This window comes from Egretta garzetta, unplaced genomic scaffold, assembly GCF_000687185.1.
Source record: "Egretta garzetta isolate BGI_Z169 unplaced genomic scaffold, ASM68718v1 scaffold325, whole genome shotgun sequence".
Taxonomy (NCBI): domain Eukaryota; kingdom Metazoa; phylum Chordata; class Aves; order Pelecaniformes; family Ardeidae; genus Egretta; species Egretta garzetta.
The window spans coordinates 1337821-1356281 of NW_009259833.1; the positions used below are offsets into that span (position 1 = coordinate 1337821).

The window sequence follows — 18461 nt, forward strand, 5'->3', positions numbered from 1 at the left end:
TTTATGTCACGGAATCATAAATAGGCATTTACATCAGGGAACCTGCACGGAACCTGAGTACTATTGAAAGACGTGATAGGAGCAGACGTTGGAGAATGAGGCCAGAAGGCAGGCGAGCGAAGGTTACCTTTGTGGGATCATGAGGTTTCTTGTATGAGTGGAGAACACGTCCTGAACCTTCCATAATTTCCAAAGAAGTTTTCCAAGCTGGTGTTTGGTTCTGTGTGACGGCTGTTGCATGCAGTATGTGAAATAAAGAGTCCGACAATGTTACAAGCTACAAACGTAATTATGAGGATAGATAATTTTGTAATAAGTAATTTTCCTTAGGATTAATCTAGCTTATGCTGCAGCGTAGACTTCTACAACACAGCTCGTCATGCCAGAGTTTTTATAGTTGTGGAAGATGAATAGGCAACTTTCAGACACAAACCACTGTATTTTGGGGAATTTGATTCAAATACAGACTCAGAGACGTTCAGGTTTTCGTAATGCCTGCATATGAGGTATGGGCTTGTTTCTCTTGCCTTAAAATATGCAAACAGTTACTTCTGAGACGTCCAGAAGCATTTTGCCTGCCTTTCAAGAAGGGCACGTGTCTCTCCTGAGTCCCGTGTCATTTGTGTCAGCCTTGTGTAGAGAGATGTCTTGGATATCCTAAGGCATCTCAAATGACCCCGGATGTCTCCGTTTAGGCAAATAAATTAATCCCTGAATGGATGAGCTCCTGTTGCAGTCAATGGAGACCTAGTCGATACGGTTAACGTAATCTGTAAAGCGATTCATCTCGCTGGAGAGGAAACACCTGGGGTTCAGTTCTGCTCCGTGAATATTTCAAAATTATTATAGATTATCTTTAACGATGGGATGCTTATCTCTCTTATCAGAGTAACACTTTGCTTTCATTATTTCAGAAAACTACTCCGGCTCATGCTAACTATTTTTTACAGATATGTAAATGATCTGGGTTGCCTATGGAAACACATATTCCTTGGCCAAGCCTAAGGCTGCGTACAAAGAGTTGTTCAGAAGATATACATGTGTGCAGATATATAAAGAGAATAGTTTGAGAAAACGAATGTGGATGCTAGAAAGGAATAGGGTACTAGCATTTATTCCCAAATTGTGTGATTAATATTATTTATAGGGATGAATGAACCTTTAAAGATTGCCATTTGAATCTGTTTGGTTTTGAAGTTCAAAAGCAAAAAATCTTTAAATGCCTTTTGAAATTCCAATTAAGAGTCAGTCAAAACCAATCACTAAAAGAATAGGTTTTGTTTTACAAATTAGCAATTAAAAAGTGACAAATATCTTCAATGCTTAAACAGTCTTCTGCAATACCCATTATACTAAAATAAGACTTTTTCTGGGAACATGAGTATGTTCCTCAGTATTTCCTTTTTTTTTTTCCCCTTTCTCTTAGGAATGCCTCTGGAAGCTCTAACTCTAAAGCTGCACTCACTTCACCAGTACTGGGGATTATGCAAATTATTTCATGATAATAAATTTACTTAAAATCAGTTTAAAATCACATTCATGTTTTCTAATTTCAAATTATAATGTGGGTGGCTTATTTTGCTTTTATGTTTCTTTTCCTACCATTTTTACTGTTTTTTTCCTCTGAGTTTAAATTAATTATTTAATTTAATTATTTTACTTATTTATGTCTTCATTTTTCTTACTAATGTAGTAATAATTAGGGAAGGTAAACTTTTTTATACTACAAGAGCATGGAAAGTCTTGAATTGAGATTATTTCTCTATTTTAGTATTTCTTGGCCATGTTAAGTGTGGTTTAAAGCAGCCCGTACTCTGAAGAACAGGCGTTCCATGAGCTGATGTGCCTTAACTCCAGAATATTATGCAGGGTTCTATTGTTAATATTTCTCTCCTTGTGACAGTTCCGCCGTAGAACGTGGCACCACTTTAGCAGAATAACAAACATCAACCGCTGAATGTATTAATACTGTGGAAAGCAATTTAGTATTATATCGTCGTAAATTATGTCCCTTTACTAGCAGGTTATTTTATTATGACAAAGACTTCAATTTTATCTGTTCTCATGGATGTGAGGATTTATTGTTTGTGCAAGGTGCCAGCGTACTTGAGAAATGATGAGAATAGTTCACCCAGAGAATAAAATGTCTGTCTCTCAGAAGGAGGGCAGGATGAATTCAGACATAAACTGGTTACGGAGAAGAAAAAGTGAAAGAAACCGTGGTAAAGATGTAGGTCACTAGGTCAAATCAACAGGTCAGAGAGGGCTGTCAATGAGAGAAGCTTAAATAATAGTTATTGATCAAGGAGAACCAGTGACCGCTACCCTGATGGTCAATAAATTCAGACCCTGCAGTTAAGGATTTATTGAGCATTAAAGTTCTTGAAATAAATAGGAAAAGAATGAGTATTTCTACTTTGTGTTTGAAGTTGGGCCTGTATTTGAAGTTGAGACTATATCTGAAGTCAAACCTGAATTTAGGTTGTGTCCTTAATGTTTGGGTACTCAGCTGCACTGAGGTGTGGGCCTAGGAATATGTTGTGGGAAAAATCTGGAGTCTGTACTATTCCTTGGCATAGATGAAATAGCTCATTCACCACCTCTCAGCATGCTTGTCCAACCAGTGTTAGTTTGATAAATTGACTATATAGTCCTTTCTCCAGGGTCTCGGCGTCACCTCCTGCAAAAGGAGCTGGGATTTTAGGCAGACATAGCTCAAACTTACTTTGTAATATTAAGGATACACAGCACTGAGGTATTAGTTTTGGGCTGAAGTTTATTTTCAGTGCTTCGGATACAGATACAGACTCAGGTTCTAGCAAACCCACAAAATAAATTAAAAGCACCTTTGGAAGCGGTCTAATATAGCCTAAGTCTGCCCACTTCTGTGTGAGTTCTGATGCCCTCTTCCCCTCTCCGCCTAAATCCAACCACCAGAAAATTACTGAAAATGCCTGCTTTTTCATGGAAATAGAGAAGAACCTAATGAATTCTGAGACCACCAAGTTTAGACAGTCCTAAAAAGTAAGCAGAATAGCTGGGCAGTGCGTGTAGCTAAATATCTGAATTTAAGATAGATGAGATTTAAGTGGGTCCTGCCTCCTTCCTTTTTTGGGGTTGCATATCTAAATACAAAATTTTCTTTGGAGTAAACTATGATTATCAGAAGGAACAAAGTCTGTTAGAGCAGACTGGATGGCCATGGAAAAGCTGTGTTCCTAACTTTTCACTATCTTGCAATGGAATGGAAATACCTTTTATTTGAACCCACGATAGACTTGATATACAATAGGCCTTTCACATAATTAAACAATTGTCCCAGTTGTGATTTTTAAAAGTGATGTTTTCTCTTCTGTGTTGACTTTAGCAAAATCAGATGCACTTGTCAAATAGATTATTTATCACAGTCTAATTCTGTTATGCCTCCAAAATATCCTCCTGGATAAAGCAGTGTGAAGACATAGTCAAGAGCTAGCTCCATCTCTAAGGCTAGGGATGAGCAGTAAAGAACTGCAGACGAGAATGATGAAGCTCAAGGGTTTTATTTTAACAGAAATTTTCCCTCCTGCCCCAAGCTTTCCATGCTTGTGTTTGCTTCTGGACTTTGTTACCGTATGCCCGCACAGTGTAAAAGAGTCAAGAATTTGCATACCCTCCATGTTAAACTATTGTTAATGAGTATTGCCTACATGCTTCACATCACTCAAATGTACCACGATACGAATTTTGGCAGGATGCATGTGGTGTTTTTACAAGGAACATTCTGGGGTTATTTAGTCTGGAGAAAAGGAGGCTGAGGGGAGACCTTATTGCCCTCTACAACTACCTGAAAGGAGGGTGTAGCCAGGTGGAGGTCGGCCTCTTCTCCCTGGTAATGGGCAATAGGATGAGGGGAAATGGTCTGAAGTTGTGCCAGGGGAGGTTTAGGTTGGACATTAGAAAAAAATTTTTCACCATAAAGGTTGTCAAGCACTGGAAGGGGCTGCCCAGGGAAGGGGTCGAGTCCCCCACACCTGGGGGGATTTAAAAGCCAGACAGACGAGGTGCTTAGGGCCAGGGTTTAGTGGTGGGGTGGCAGGGTTAGGGGAATGGCTGGGTTTGATGATCTTAAAGGTCTTTTCTAACCTAACAATTCTGTGATTCTATACCTGTGTTCACACGCAGTTTTACATGTACGTAGGAGAAACATGGATAAAAGTATACTTCTAAGCAATTATTTGGTTAAAGACTCAACGGCTGTGTCTAAACTATTTGTTCAAAGGCTGTCTTCACAATGGACTAAGGAGCACTTCCCAGCTCGCTGCTGTAGGCTCCCTCTCATCTGTGACCTGACTGTTGGGATGAGAGGTGGGCATGCACTGTCCCCCTTACATGTGCTCTGACTTCTGTTGAGGAGGACACTTGACCATCAGGGATTGCTGATGTTCTCTAGTTACATTCTTGTTCTGGACAATGATGGGACCACAGCTGCCATTTGTACCATGCAACATAGCCAGGGTGATGTGTAAAAACTGTCCCACCCTGTATCAGTTGACTAGACATAGGGGCATAATTACTGAAGAACTTCCCGGACTTAATTGAGATAAAACAGTGACATCAGGTACAGAAATGCACTCTAGTTTAAATCACTGTTAGGTCAGTGATATGTGAGTGCATGAAAAATTTCTCTCAAATGAGAATTCTAGGTTGTTCTGTCTGCAAAACTGGGAGGGAATTTCAAGAGATGTCCTCCAGCAGTTCGCCACCAGCCTAATTTAGCTGAGAACCCAAGTCTAATGGCCATAGCTATCTCTGTAGTCAAGGGAGAATGACTGTAATTTGAATGGCAATTTTTATCTTCTGCAGGCTGAATTGTCCTCAGGAGATGCCTGCTTCTTCCCATGGTCTCCAGGAGCAGGCTAGGCTCATAATTTATGCGGCTTTCTTGAGCACCTGAATTAGAAGGAGAAATCTGCATCATTACTTCTGGTTTTTTGGTGCATTACAACTGCAGAGACAGGAATTGGTCAAAAGAAGTTACGTTAATTTGAAGCTAATCCCTGAAGTTTCAGAGAAAGCATATGCCTTTGTGCACCATCGTAGTTGATAGAAGGGGCTGCTTTGTTCTTCTACCTGTTCATTGAAGGAACATTTCTGTAATTTTTTTAACCTGTCATATCTGCAGTGTTATCAATAGAAAACCCATTGTGGATCATTGATTTCTAAGTCTATTTAATATTTAGCTTATTTTTTATTGCCTTTAATTTCAAATGTTTTAGTAAGGGAATTATAAAAGGAAGTATATGATTGCTGAGATAGAAAATACATTGCCCATAGTCAGGGATAAGCTAAGCAATACTAGAGTGTATATGACATGTTTCAGCTTTAGAGGGTTCTCCAAATCGTAGCTAACGTCTCTTAACCGTGTAAGCCATCAGAGAATGTTAGTGTTGTGGTTGAACCCCAGCCGGCACATACGCCCCACCTAGCCGCTCGCTCACTCCCCCCACAGTGGGATGGGGGAGAGAATTGGAAGAGTAAAAGTGAGAAAACTCGTGGGTTGGGGTAAAGACAGTGTAACAGGTAAAGCAAAAGCCGCAGAAGCAAGCAAAGCAAAGCAAGGAATTCATTCACCGCTTCCCATCAGCAGGCCATCTCCAGTTCAGCCATCCCCAGGACAGCAGGGCTCCATCACGTGGAATGGTGACTTGGGAAGACAAATGCCATCACTCCCAACGTCCCCCCCTTCCTTCTTCTTCCCCCAGCTTTATGTGCTGAGCATGACGGGGGGTCAGTTGGGGTCAGCTGTCCTGGCCGTGTCCCCTCCCAGCTCCTTGTGCCCCCCCAGCCCCTCGCTGGCAGGAACCAACACATCCTTGGGTTATCAACACTGTTCCCAGCACAAATCCAAAATATAGCCCCATACTAGGTATTATGGAGCAAATTAACTCTATCCCAGCCCAGACCAGCACAGTTAGTCGTCTTTGTTCCTTCCCTCTGGATTTCATACAATGTGCTTTATTCCTGTTATCAGGAGAGTTTTGCTAATTTACACCGGTTGATAGTTGGCTGTTCTTTGATAATTGGCCACGTGGGTGAACGACTACCAAAATTTTGTCTGAACATCAAATATGTGCATGCATAAATTGTTAAACCAAAGCATTTTTCCTCCTGTATAGCATATAATTTGATCCATTATTACTGCCACCTTTAAAGACTGCATATGCCCGAAAGCAGAAAATTAAAAAACTGTTTGCCATTAATACAAATTATTGTGTTTTGACAGCTTGCTAATAAACTATAGTAAAAATCATGCTGTACAAATAGCCCAATTGCCTTTTAAGTAACTTTTTTTTTTATATGCATGAGAATTCTCCTTGTCTGGGCCTTTGAACCCTTATAGGATTTGTCCTCCGTGATATGTTAATATTCAGAAGCATAAATAAAGCTTTATTTGAGTTGTGCTCTAGTGCAGAATGGATTTCTTGGTGTAGTTATTCTATGAGTAATCTTGGGAAATATTTGACCATCATGTGCTGGCTATCGAAGTTCCTTCCACCATGGACTGTGTCAATTAATGTGCAAATACGTGATTTCGCATTGAGCAGATTTTGACATACCGATATGTGTTTTATGTAATATTCAGGTATGGGCTGTTTCTGGGGAGCCGAGAGGAAGTTTTGGAGACAGAAGGGAGTCTACTCCACTCAAGTGGGTTACGCAGGAGGGTATACTCCAAATCCTACCTACAAAGAGGTCTGTTCAGGTAAGCCTTTTGCTTTGGTTTTTAAGGGTTGTGAGTAGAATCCTGTCAGATTATGAGTGACAATGAAGAGGAAAATGAGTGACTGCAGCGAATAAAGAAAGATTGGGTATTTAGTCAACCTTGATGTTGGTCTTGCATCCTAAACCATTACGGAATCTATGGTATGTTCATCCCATTGTGATCTTCTAATAATGAATGAGTTAATGCATGTACAAATATTCTGAGGCAAAAGAAAAAAATAGGTTCTTCAGAAAATGAATTCTGTGTCTAATGATGCCAACGTGTTCCTTCTTAGAAAAAGCATGAGTTTTGATTTTACTTGGGCCTGTATCTGCGTATGAACAAAAATCAGAAAGCACGCATTCTTTCTTTTTCCATATAACCAAGAGGTTGCACGGAGAAGTCTGAATTTCTCATTTGCGTTATTATTATTAATTTGTTAAATTTTTATACAGCTCAGTGCACAGCATCCTATCATTTCCATGCCAAACCCTTGCATTTATTTTTCATTGCACTCTTATACTAATCCCTCTACAGTCCTAATAACCCAATACAGTTTCTTCCTGTGATCTAAAACATAGAACCACTGGCAGCCAACTGACTAATGTTGCTGTTAAAGCAAATTCTTGCTTTCCTATACTCGCTAGTGGAGAACAGCTTGGAGGTTTTCTTTTGGTTTATTTTCTTGTTAACACTTTTTATGCCAAATGCTGAAGTTGATACGCTGTTCTTACTGACAATCTGTCACATAGGCTTGATGGGAAGAGTGTAAAAGGTTCAGTGGCACAAACAAGTAATGGACACTTTAGCAACTGTGGAGAAGTGCTGCAAGGCACCTGAAAAAGCAGAAAGTTGCTGGAAATAGGAAAAAATGTGGAAAGAGGTGTTTTAAGATGATATTTTATAGATAATACTGAACTTATAAGAAATGGTCTTATAAATGCTAAAGGAAACATATGGATTAGGGAGGATTCCTGGTGGGAACTTACAGCAGTATGCATGCTCCCGAGTGCAAAAGTTTAGTGTATAGAAATTAAAAAATATCTAGAAAAAAAAAAGGATACTGCATCTTTAGCACTGATGCACAGATACCCAGAACTCCTGCAAAACGTAGCCATAAGAAGCTTCGTTTGTGGAAGGATCAGTGATGCCAATCTTATTTATCCAAATCATAGAATCAGTTATAGAATCATAGAATGTTTTGAGTTGGAAGGGACCCCTAGAGGTCATCTAGTCCAACCCCCCTGCAGGAGCAGGGACACCGCTAACCAGATCAGGTTGCTCAGAGCCCCGTCCAACCTGGTTTTGAATGTTTCCAGGAATGGGGCCTCCACCACCTCTCTGGGCAGCCTGTTCCAGTGTTTCACCACCCTCATTGTAAAGAATTTCTTCCTTATATCTAGTCTAAACCTACCCTGGTTTAGTTTAAAACCATTACCCCTTGTCTTGTCACTGCTGGCCCTACTAAAAAGATTTTCCCCATCTTTCCTATAGGCCCCCTTTAGGTATTGAAAGGCCGCAATCAGGTCTCCCCGCAGCCTTCTCTTCTCCAGGCTGAACAAGCCCAACTCCCTCAGCCTGTCCTCATAGGAGAGGTGCTCCAGCCCCCGGATCATTTTTGTGGCCCTCCTCTGGCCCCGCTCCAACAGGTCCATGTCCTTCTTGTGCTGAGGGCTCCAGAGCTGGACGCAGGGCTCCAGGGGAGGTCTCCCCAGAGCAGAGTAGAGGGGCAGAATCACCTCCCTTGACCTGCTGGCCACGCTTCTCCCAGTGCAGCCCAGAGTACAACCGTACTGGGCTGCAAATGGTCCATTACTTCCTAATACTTCTGCACTCTTGTATTTCGTACTTTCATCATTTGCCTGCACTATCTGTAACTGTTATAAACATATATGGTTCAAGACCTACCTGGTAATTATTGTCCACTCTGTTTAATCACCTGGGTGTTAAATAATTAAATTTTTTATATAGAATAGGGATGTGCAGCACAACTTCTCTTTCCCAACATGCTCATGGTTCCAGTACGCCGAGGGTAGTTACGATGGACTGTTGAGTGTTTCTCCAAAGATGCTGAGTGCTGTCTGTTGGCCAGGGGGAGATGTGAACGCAGGACAAGGTGGTGTGGCCAGGGAAGTAGAAAAAAGGTACCCTCTCTTTTAATTCTGTGCAGTATTGGCTGGCTTTCTACTTCAGAATAGCTCCATAGTTTTGTGAGCTTTGCGATCGATTGAGAAACTCCAAAGGCTTTTTGTAGCTACTTAATGTGTTGTATTTTATCAATAATGAACAAAAATAAAAATGGTAATTAAATAATAAGAATCCTGGAATAAAGAAATGGGAAAAATCTTTGAAGTCTATTTTTTGGTAGTTTTTTTAGTTAGATTTGTAGTACAAAAACACAGCTGACGTTATTTTTCTAGTGCTTGTTTTTATACACATTTGCATTACGGATGTTTATATGACTCCAGATGCTGGACACTGGGGGATTTTTTGCTCAGAGATATCCAGAAGCATAAGCACATATTTCATAGCCTTGTCTGTGTGAATATAATTGGGATGCGTATATGCTGCACATTTCTGTTCCTAGTTGTGCAGCTGAGCGGAGTTGGAGAATGTACTGATTTCTGCATGCTATTTTTTTCCTACTCAGCTTCCTCTAGCCCTATTTTATTCTGATTTTATTTTGATTTTTTTTTGGCAGTTTTTTTTTTTTTTTCATCTTTGAATGTACTTTTTGGAAGTCTCTTTAAAGAGAGCTCTCACAAGCTCCCCTAAGATATTGCCATCTGGCTGCTTCTAGTTGCCATCGTTTTCATTGGGAAGAACAGTTCTTATGAAATAGTAGACTTCAGTTATGCACTGTGTGATTGCACTTTCTTATTCATCTATTCTGGCAAGATCATATCTATGGTAAGCACTTAACAGTCATGTCCTCTAAATAGAATCATAGAATCATAGAATCATAGAATGTTTTGGGTTGGAAGGGACCCCTAGAGGTCACCCAGCCCAACCCCCCCACGGGGAGCAGGGACACCTTGAACCACATCAGGTTGCTCACAGCCCCGTCCAACCTGGCCTTGAATGTTCCCAGAGATGGGGCCTCCACCCCCTCTCTGGGCAACCCCTGACAGGGTTTCACCACCCTCACTGGAAAGAATTTCTTCCTTACATCCAGTCTAAACCTCTCATGCTTCAGTATAAAACCATCACCCCTTGTCCTGTCCCAGCTGGCCCTGCTAAAAAGCTTGTCCCCCCCTTTCCTCTGGGCCCCCTTGAAGCCCTGACCGGCTGCACTCAGCTCTGCCCACAGCCTTCTCTTCTCCAGGCTGAACACCCCCAACTCTCCCAGCCTGGCCTCAGAGCAGAGGGGCTCCAGCCCTCGCAGCATTTTAGTAGCCCTCCTCTGGGCCCGCTCCAGCAGGTCCATGTCCTTCTGGTGCTGAGGGCTCCAGAGCTGGATGCAGGGCTCCAGCTCTAGAAAGGATATCAGGGCTGTGTAAACAGCGTCCACTTGGCAAGTCTTTGAGCTTTGCTTTCAGCCCATGGAGTCCTGAGAATCTGTGCAGGAAAGTTATTTTAGTCCCACACCTTTCTGGCACTCTGAAGAAAAAAAGCAGCAATTCTTTGGATGAAACATTTAGCACTTCTTCTAAAAGCACATTATCAGCTAGACCTCAGGCAAAATGGTACGGATTTACTCTTTTCCCCATGCTAAGGTCACTCAAAACATATCAACCAATGGTGGTTTTTTTGATTCAGCTGCCTAAATGTAGGATTTCATGCTGTTTGAGGTGTCTGAGAATGCTCCATGTGCCATGCTACAGACACATCTGACCGTTTTTCATGGATGCCCAAGCTGCCCTTGGACATCTCAAAAGTAACTGGATGCCTATATGTGAACAACTAATTCAAATCCAAGGTATCTCTATGTACATTCACTATCCATACTTCCATCTGGAGCTAAGGGCGCTGTTGATTTATGTGCATGTGGAGGCAGGGGAGAGCGTGCCTGCTGAGGCATAAGGTTTTCCAATCTCTTGTCCTTGGATGTTCTTCAATGCATGTGCGGTTTTGATCATGTATCTATCTGATCCATGCGTGTTATCACAGAATCATAAAATCATAGAATGGTTTAGGTTGGAAAAGGACCTTTAATATCATCTAGTTCCAAATCCTCCTGCTGTGGGCAAGGACATTTTTCACTAGATTAAGATGCTCAAAGCCCCATCCAACCCCACCTTGAACACTTCCAATGTTGAAACATCCACAGCTTCCCTGGGCAACCTGTTCCAGTGTCTTACCACCCTCATTGTAGAAAATTTCTCCCTTACATCTAATCTAAATCTACCCTCTTTCAGTTTAAAATGGTTACTCCTTCTCCTGTCACTACAGACCTTGATAAAACATCTTTCTCCATATTTCCAATAAGGCCTTTTATGTAGTGAAATTCCTCAATAAGGTCTCCCTGGAGCCTTCTAATCTCCAGGCTGAACAGCAACTCTCTCAGCCTTTCTTTATCAGAGAAGTTTTCTGTCCCTCTGACCATTTTCTTGGCCTCCTCTGGACCTGCTCTAACAGGTCCATATCTTTCTTGTACTGGAGACCCCAGAGCTGGATGCCATACTCCTGGAGAGGTCTCACAAGAGTGAAGTAGAGGGGGAGAATCACCTGCCTTGACCTGCTGGCCCTGCTTCTTTTTATGCAGCCCAGGGTACAATTGGCTACCTATGTGGTCTGAAAGCACACATTGCTTGCTCATATCTAATTTTTCATCTACCAGTATCCCCAAGTCCTTCTCTGCGGGGCTGCTCTCCATCCATCCATCACTCAGTCTGTACTGTTAATGGGGATTGCCCTGACCCAGGTGCAAGACCTTGCACTTGGCCTTGGTGAACTACATGGGGTTCGCATTGGCTCACTTCCTAAGCCTGTCAAAGTCCTCTGGATGGCATCCCTTCCTTCAAGCGTACCAACTGCAGATTCAGCTTGTGTTGTCCACAAACTTGCTGAGGGTGCACTCAATCCCACTGTCTATGTCATTAATAAAGATATTGAACAGCACCAGTTGCCATACAGACCCCTGAGGGACACCACTTGTTACTGATCTCCCTTTGGTCATTGAGCTGTTGACTGCATCATCTTTGGGTGCAGCCATCCAGCCAATTCCTTATCCATTGGATAGGCCATCCATCAAACCAATCTCTCTCCAGTTTAGAGACAAGGATGTTGTGGGACCATGTCAAAGCCCTTACAGAAGTCAAGATAGATGACTTTGGTTGTTCTTCCCTTATCCACCCCTGCAGTCACTCCATGGTAGAAGGCCACCAGATTACTCAGATCTTCCTTACACTGTGAGACATAAAGTTTCTTCTTGCTGATGTACCAGCAGCCTAAGGACAGGAATATGTTCCACGTACACTGGCTCATAGAGCCTACAAAGGTTTTTTGTGTATTTAGGATGTTCAATAATGATCTTAAATTATGTCTTGTTTGGAGACCTCTGGGCACAACACTGCCTTAAATATAATTGATCTTAAAGTCTACGGTAACATGTCACTAACATCTGTATTTAAATACCTTTAAATTGAGGAATTACTGAGGTGGAGGCTTGGAGCATATTGACTGTGATTTGATATTCTGCTTCACTCTTTATACTAAAGCTTTTAGTTTTGAGTATCTTCCATAGAAAAGAAGAAAATGCTTAGGGTTTCTTTTTTTTCATGCTTTTAGTATATTTTCTAGAAAGAAAGCTTTGTGTTGCTTCACGTGAACACGGGTCTGATTTCCACATGAGTGGTATGGCAGTCTTCTGCCATGATCTTAATTTGATGGACTTCACTGGGAGGCAAAAGTGATCTGCAGACCTAGTATTAAGCTATGTAGGGGACACCATTTCTCTTCCAGCAGCTAGGTGATAGCGGTACTGCTACAAAACTGTGTTGCTACCCGATGAAAACTTAAGCCTCCGAGGGCAAACCTCCAACCTCATAAGCCTTGAAGAGCAGTATGATTCACCTCTCCGCTGGGGAGGTAGAAAAGTCATGATACTGCTTGAAAAGGTCAGATAAGTGTTATCCTGTTCAGAAGTGGGACAGGTCATTTGAAGATTCTCCTATCAGTTGATGTGGTATCGCCTTGCTAAATCGATATTTGAAAGATAATTGAGTTACTTTGAAGCTTGTGAATACAGTGCTGGAAAATTATTTTTACATTTTGTGGTGACAACCATACAGATGAAAATCTGAAAAGGCATTCTGGAGTGCGTGAAGGATTTTCAGCTATTTTTGGTGCATTAGCCTAATACATAAATACACCATTTTTGGCCAGCATTAGACAACCCAAGATGTTCATTCAGTATAAAACATCTTTTCATATTTTGCTTACAGATGTTCAGAACAATTCTGTTTATCTGTATATTCATAAGCTTTTTGAAATCTGCATAGCTCAAGTGGCACTGAAATCAGAAGGGAAAAACTCTGCTGTTGTTATTCATAAGCTGGTTATGTACAATTGCCATATAAAATATGCAGCTAACGATGATTTTCTTAAAAAGTGGGCAGTTTATGGACCTATGGTTCAAGCTGTTAACATCTAAGCAGGTCATTTTATTTTGTTTTGGGTTGTTTTCTTTGTTTTCAGTGACTATAATATAAGAAAAATAGATGAATATAACATTATTATCTAATATTAGAATCATAGAATCGTTTAGGTTGGAAAAGACGTTTAAGACCATCAAGCCCAGCCCAGCCATCCCACCACTAAACCATGTCCCTAAGCACCACCTCTGCCTGGCTGTTAAATACCTCCAGGGATGGGGACTCCACCACCTCCCTGGGCAGCCCCTTCCAGTGCTTGACAACCCTTTCTGTGAAGAAATTTTTCCTAATGTCCAACCTAAACCTGCCCTGGCACAACTTGAGGCTGTTTCCCCTCATCCTATCGCCTGTTACTTGGGAGCAGAGACCAACCCCCACCTCCCTACAGCCTCCTGTCAGGCAGTTGTAGAGGGCGATAAGGGCTCCCCTCAGCCTCTTTTTCTCCAAACTAAACAACCCCAGTTCCCTCAGCTGCTCCTCCTAAGACTTGTCCTCCAGAAGTTAGTTAGAAGTTAGTTAGAAGGCTTAGTGAACATACATAACAGTATATTTAGTTAGTTAAACCAATTTGTAATCTAGTCAATTCTCAGTACTTTTCTGAAGCATATTCTCTGGTACCCAAGTCACATTTCTTAATAATTAACAATGCAATATAAAAGTATACCACATGGACTTAGTTTCTGTGTTGAGTGACATAAAATACTTGATTGTGAAATTGTTTCACATTTCCTGTGCTGCAAACCCACGTTGTTCTGAGGGATAGTATTGCCTCTTGCATACCAATTAGTCTTTTGACTGATCTTATATGTAGGAGTTCCAGTTCTCCTTAAAATGTCGAGGCTTCCAGAGGTCATCTGGAAAACTTCTAAACAGCTGGTGGAAGAGAGTGGAGAAAGGCAAAATTATTTTCGTGCTCTGTTAGCTCCTACCCCTTTGGTCAGTTGGTGATTTACAAAGTTAATTCCATCTCTACCTCATCCTAGTTATACTTAAAAGAGAGGGCGTGACAACCGGTAAAGTCCACAGCAGGTTGATGATTAGCGTGTTTTTGTTTTAAGAATGGGAATGCGTGCAGAGGATTTGACTCCATGATGTGGGGCTTATTTGGCATACTTACGCATAAACAGCATGATCATTAAAGCCAAAACTGGAAAATCTGACTAGCATTTTTCAAGAGTTATTAATAGCAATATAGAGAAAATGTCATATGAGAAAATACTTCTTTCCTTCTCAGATTTCCCATTCCCTACAAAATACAGACGGATGTCCTGTGACAAACTATCAATGTGTTGAGACCGTGCCTTATACTACTTGAAAAGCCCTTCATTTAGACATCACAACACTGTTCCAAAATGGGTCTGACTCTCCAAAATGTTTAAATGTATAATTAAACTACAAATATTCCCTTCCCTTTCTGTAGCTTATAAAGGGATCTGAAGGTTTTCATGAACAGAAACTAAGTCCATAAGATTAAAGTTTCCAAGCAGTAATGAGAATGGCTCAGAACATTTTCTTTTATTATTAAATCGCTGTCAAGAGAATAGATTCCTGTTGTGCCTTTGTCTGTTCTTTTTTTTTCTTATAAGAACAGGATATAGGAATTTTAATGACTTATAGATTCTGTGAAGAATATCAGTGTTCACCATGCCCTTGATCTGTACAACATGCCTTGATATGATTGGCCAATTGCTCTACCGCTCCCCCTTTTTTTGCCTAGTTCACCTGTAAGGAAAGAAGGAAAGGTCAGCCAATCAAAGTACAAAATACTGTATTGATCAAAGTTGATGTCTTGTACTGTGGATATTAGTGTCTTGTATATTTTTTGTAGCAATTGAAGAACAAGATTTTGTAGAAAATATATAATTTTTGTTAACTAGGCCACAGTTAGAGTAAGTTGTGTCTCTGTAATCATGAGACTGTAGTCCTAGGATCCTCCTAGATGTGCAGACAAAACCTTGATATAAACCTATAAACTATAATTTGTCCTTGATGCAATTGCTAAGTCATGAAATAAAATGAATGTACCAATTTCACTTCAAAAAAATCATTTGGAAAGGTGATAGCAGATGCTGCTGCAACGTTAAAACCTTGGCAACAAGAAATACAACAGATGCCTTGAATTTCAGTTACCTGCTATATTGCAGTTCTACCTAGAAAATTGCCTACACTGACATTACTGACATGTTCTTTTTCAATAGATGAGTTCCTTGTTGACCAAAAAAACTTCATTATACCTTAGAATACCAGGATACAGAAATATATTCTGTAGATTCATCATGTAAAAATAAGGGGCAGAATAAATGTTTTTACCAACCATTGTCTGAGAAACAAAAAGCTCTCTGTCCACAAGGGATGTTGGCTGCTCTGCTTAGGGAGTCCTGCTACAGCTTTAATCAAGGTTTCCATTTCAGAATTTGAGTTCTCAGGGTTAATATCTTGGCCGATTCAGGCTTGAAGAAATTAAACTGATATTTATTATTTAGATACCTGGTTGTGCCTTGTGGCAAATCTAAAATCCTAATAGCCTCACTGTGATCCTCTGTTCCTTTTATCTATTTATCTCAGCATTGCCCGTGATCACAGGCTTAGGTAGTAGCGGTATAAATACTAAATATATTATTTATTATTAACAACTTTATTTGAATTGTATTCCACTGAGATGTGTTGTTTCCTTCTTTCTCATCTCCTGGTTTTATTAAAGATATATATAAGATGAAAATGTGATAGCCCTGGAGGTTGAAAGAGCCATTACAGAACAAGTCAAAGACAAAATCTTCTGACCTGGAGCCTACACTAAGTTCCCAGTGGACTTTCATTTTCAGAAGAGACTCCGTGCAGAATTAGGCCGTGATGTTCACCGTGTCACTGTGCCTGAAAACAGAAGATGTAGCAGGAAGCTTCTTCTCTTTTTGGGCACGGGGACATGGTGTATTTGTGAAAAAGATGATGTTACCAAAGGGCTCACTGTTGTTATTATGGCTAGTGGGGTTTTCTTCCCATTTATTTTTGCTGTGGAGACAACTTGGAAAGAAAAAAAAAAATCATCAAGGCCAGTCTACTCAGTCTACCAAACCGTCCTCCCAGAATTAGTGATTAATACTGGTTGCAACTCCATTGAGGTCACCTGAGCTCACCATTCATGTCCATGAGAACCATTCTCAGTATGTAATATTTGAAGTATTTTGCACAAACTGATACTACAAGTCAAAAACCAAAGAATGTCATGAGGGGTAGAGATCAGAGATGGAAGGAACCAGGAGAAGCCACAGCTATTGGGCAAGCATCACTCTGGAAGCAAAGCAGATGGTACGACATGTTTGCATTTTCCCTGTATTTCTTGTTTATTGTGTTGTGTCTGTGTTATTTTGTTGTTCCTACTGCTTATTCCCCCAAATGAAATCTTCTTTCCTGTAGTGGCACATGGCTAAAAAGCTGTGGGGGTAATATGGATATTTCTAAGAATATATTTTTCCTGAAATTGTGAGACTACTGAAATTGCTATGTGTAAACATAGCCCACTTTGACTTACTCCCTTTATGGAACATGTTCCTGTACTGGCATATAAAAGTTTGTAAACAAAGTACTGTCTCACCAACATGATTAAGATGTTGAATAATTCTACAAGTTCCCTGCGTAGTTTCTATGTCTTGGACGAACGATGAAAATACCTAATTACAAGAGTTTAACTTTCTTCATTTTGCTCAGCCATGCCCCAGAAGACTATTGCAGCTCGGTCTGTAACAAGCAAAATTGTGATTATAGAATCATAGAACCATAGAATGTTTTGGGTGGGAAGGGACCCCTAGAGCCCACCCAGCCCAACCCCCCTGCAGGGAGCAGGGACACCTTTAACCAGATCAGGTTGCTCACAGCACCATCCAACCTGGCCTGGAATGGTCCCAGAATTTCTTCCTTAGATCCAGTCTAAACCTACCCTGCTTCAGTTTAAAACCATTACCTCTTGTCCTGTCCCAGCTGGCCCTACTAAAAAGCTTGTCCCCACCTTTCCTCTGGGCCCCCTTGAAGCCCTGAGCGGCCGCACTCAGCTCTGCCCGCAGCCTTCTCTTCTCCAGGCTGAACACCCCCAACTCTCCCAGCCTGGCCTCAGAGCAGAGGGGCTCCAGCCCTCGGAGCATTTTAGTAGCCCTCCTCTGGCCCCGCTCCAACAGGTCCATGTCCTCCTTGTGCTGAGGGCTCCCGAGCTGGACGCAGGGCTCCAGGGGAGGTCTCCCCAGAGCAGAGCAGAGGCGCAGTCAAGCTCTGCTCTGCCTGACATTTGCAAACTCGCCCACTCTCACATGAGTTTCTCCAGGTGAGACTTTGGTCATGAGTAAGACAAGACTTTGGTCAGTGAAAGGAGAGGCAGAACCTTTGGGGTCCTCATGGCTGTAGTGCACTGTAGGAACAGCTTCTGAATTTGTTGTGAAGTAACAACAGGGCAAAGGATGCTTTGAGAGGGATTTGGGGAAAGCCAGAGCACAAGGGAGTTCACGGAATCACCTGCGGATTTGCTGTGGGCTGTGACTTCAGTACATCCATTGTAGGTGTGTTCTTTTTAGAAGAGACAAAAATCTTTCAAATGCTTTGTTGCACTAAACAAGGAAGAGGTTGTAAGGCTGGGATAGGCTGTACGTTACGATCGAGTCACGATTCTGGTGTAGGAGAAGGTACAGGATGCCACCTACGAATTTCTGCATGAAATATCAAAACCTATTGCTAGGTAGGCTCCACCACTTCATGTTTGTAGGCTGTCAGGTTGGATGCCTTAAGTACTACTGTAATCACAGTAGTTAGCTATGAAGCTACTGAAAAGGCTATTATCCAACTTTTATTTGAATACCCAAAGTGATAGAAAATCTGCCATTTCCATCAGTAGGAAACTTCCCCGCAGTAATCGGGTGCAACAGCCCTCAGGACTGATTTGTAGAAGGACTCTGATAGAATCATAGAATCATAGAATGTTTTGGGTTGGAAGGGACCCCTAGAGGTCATCTAGTCCAACCCCCCTGCAGGAGCAGGGACACTGCTAACTAGATCAGGTTGCTCAGAGCCCCGTCCAACCTGGCCTTGAATGCTTCCAGGGATGGGGCCTCCACTACCTCTCTGGGCAACCTGTTCCA

At 41.5% G+C, this 18461-nt stretch overlaps 1 protein-coding gene across 1 annotated transcript in view; it reads left to right on the forward strand.

Annotated features, from left to right (window-relative positions):
- Nucleotides 1-18461, forward strand: part of MSRA (methionine sulfoxide reductase A) — a 290729-nt gene that overhangs the window by 121917 nt on the left and 150351 nt on the right. Inside the window, 1 exon segment of the mRNA XM_035895416.1 lies at nt 6626-6745. Within this exon segment, the coding sequence (XP_035751309.1) occupies nt 6626-6745 (120 nt within the window).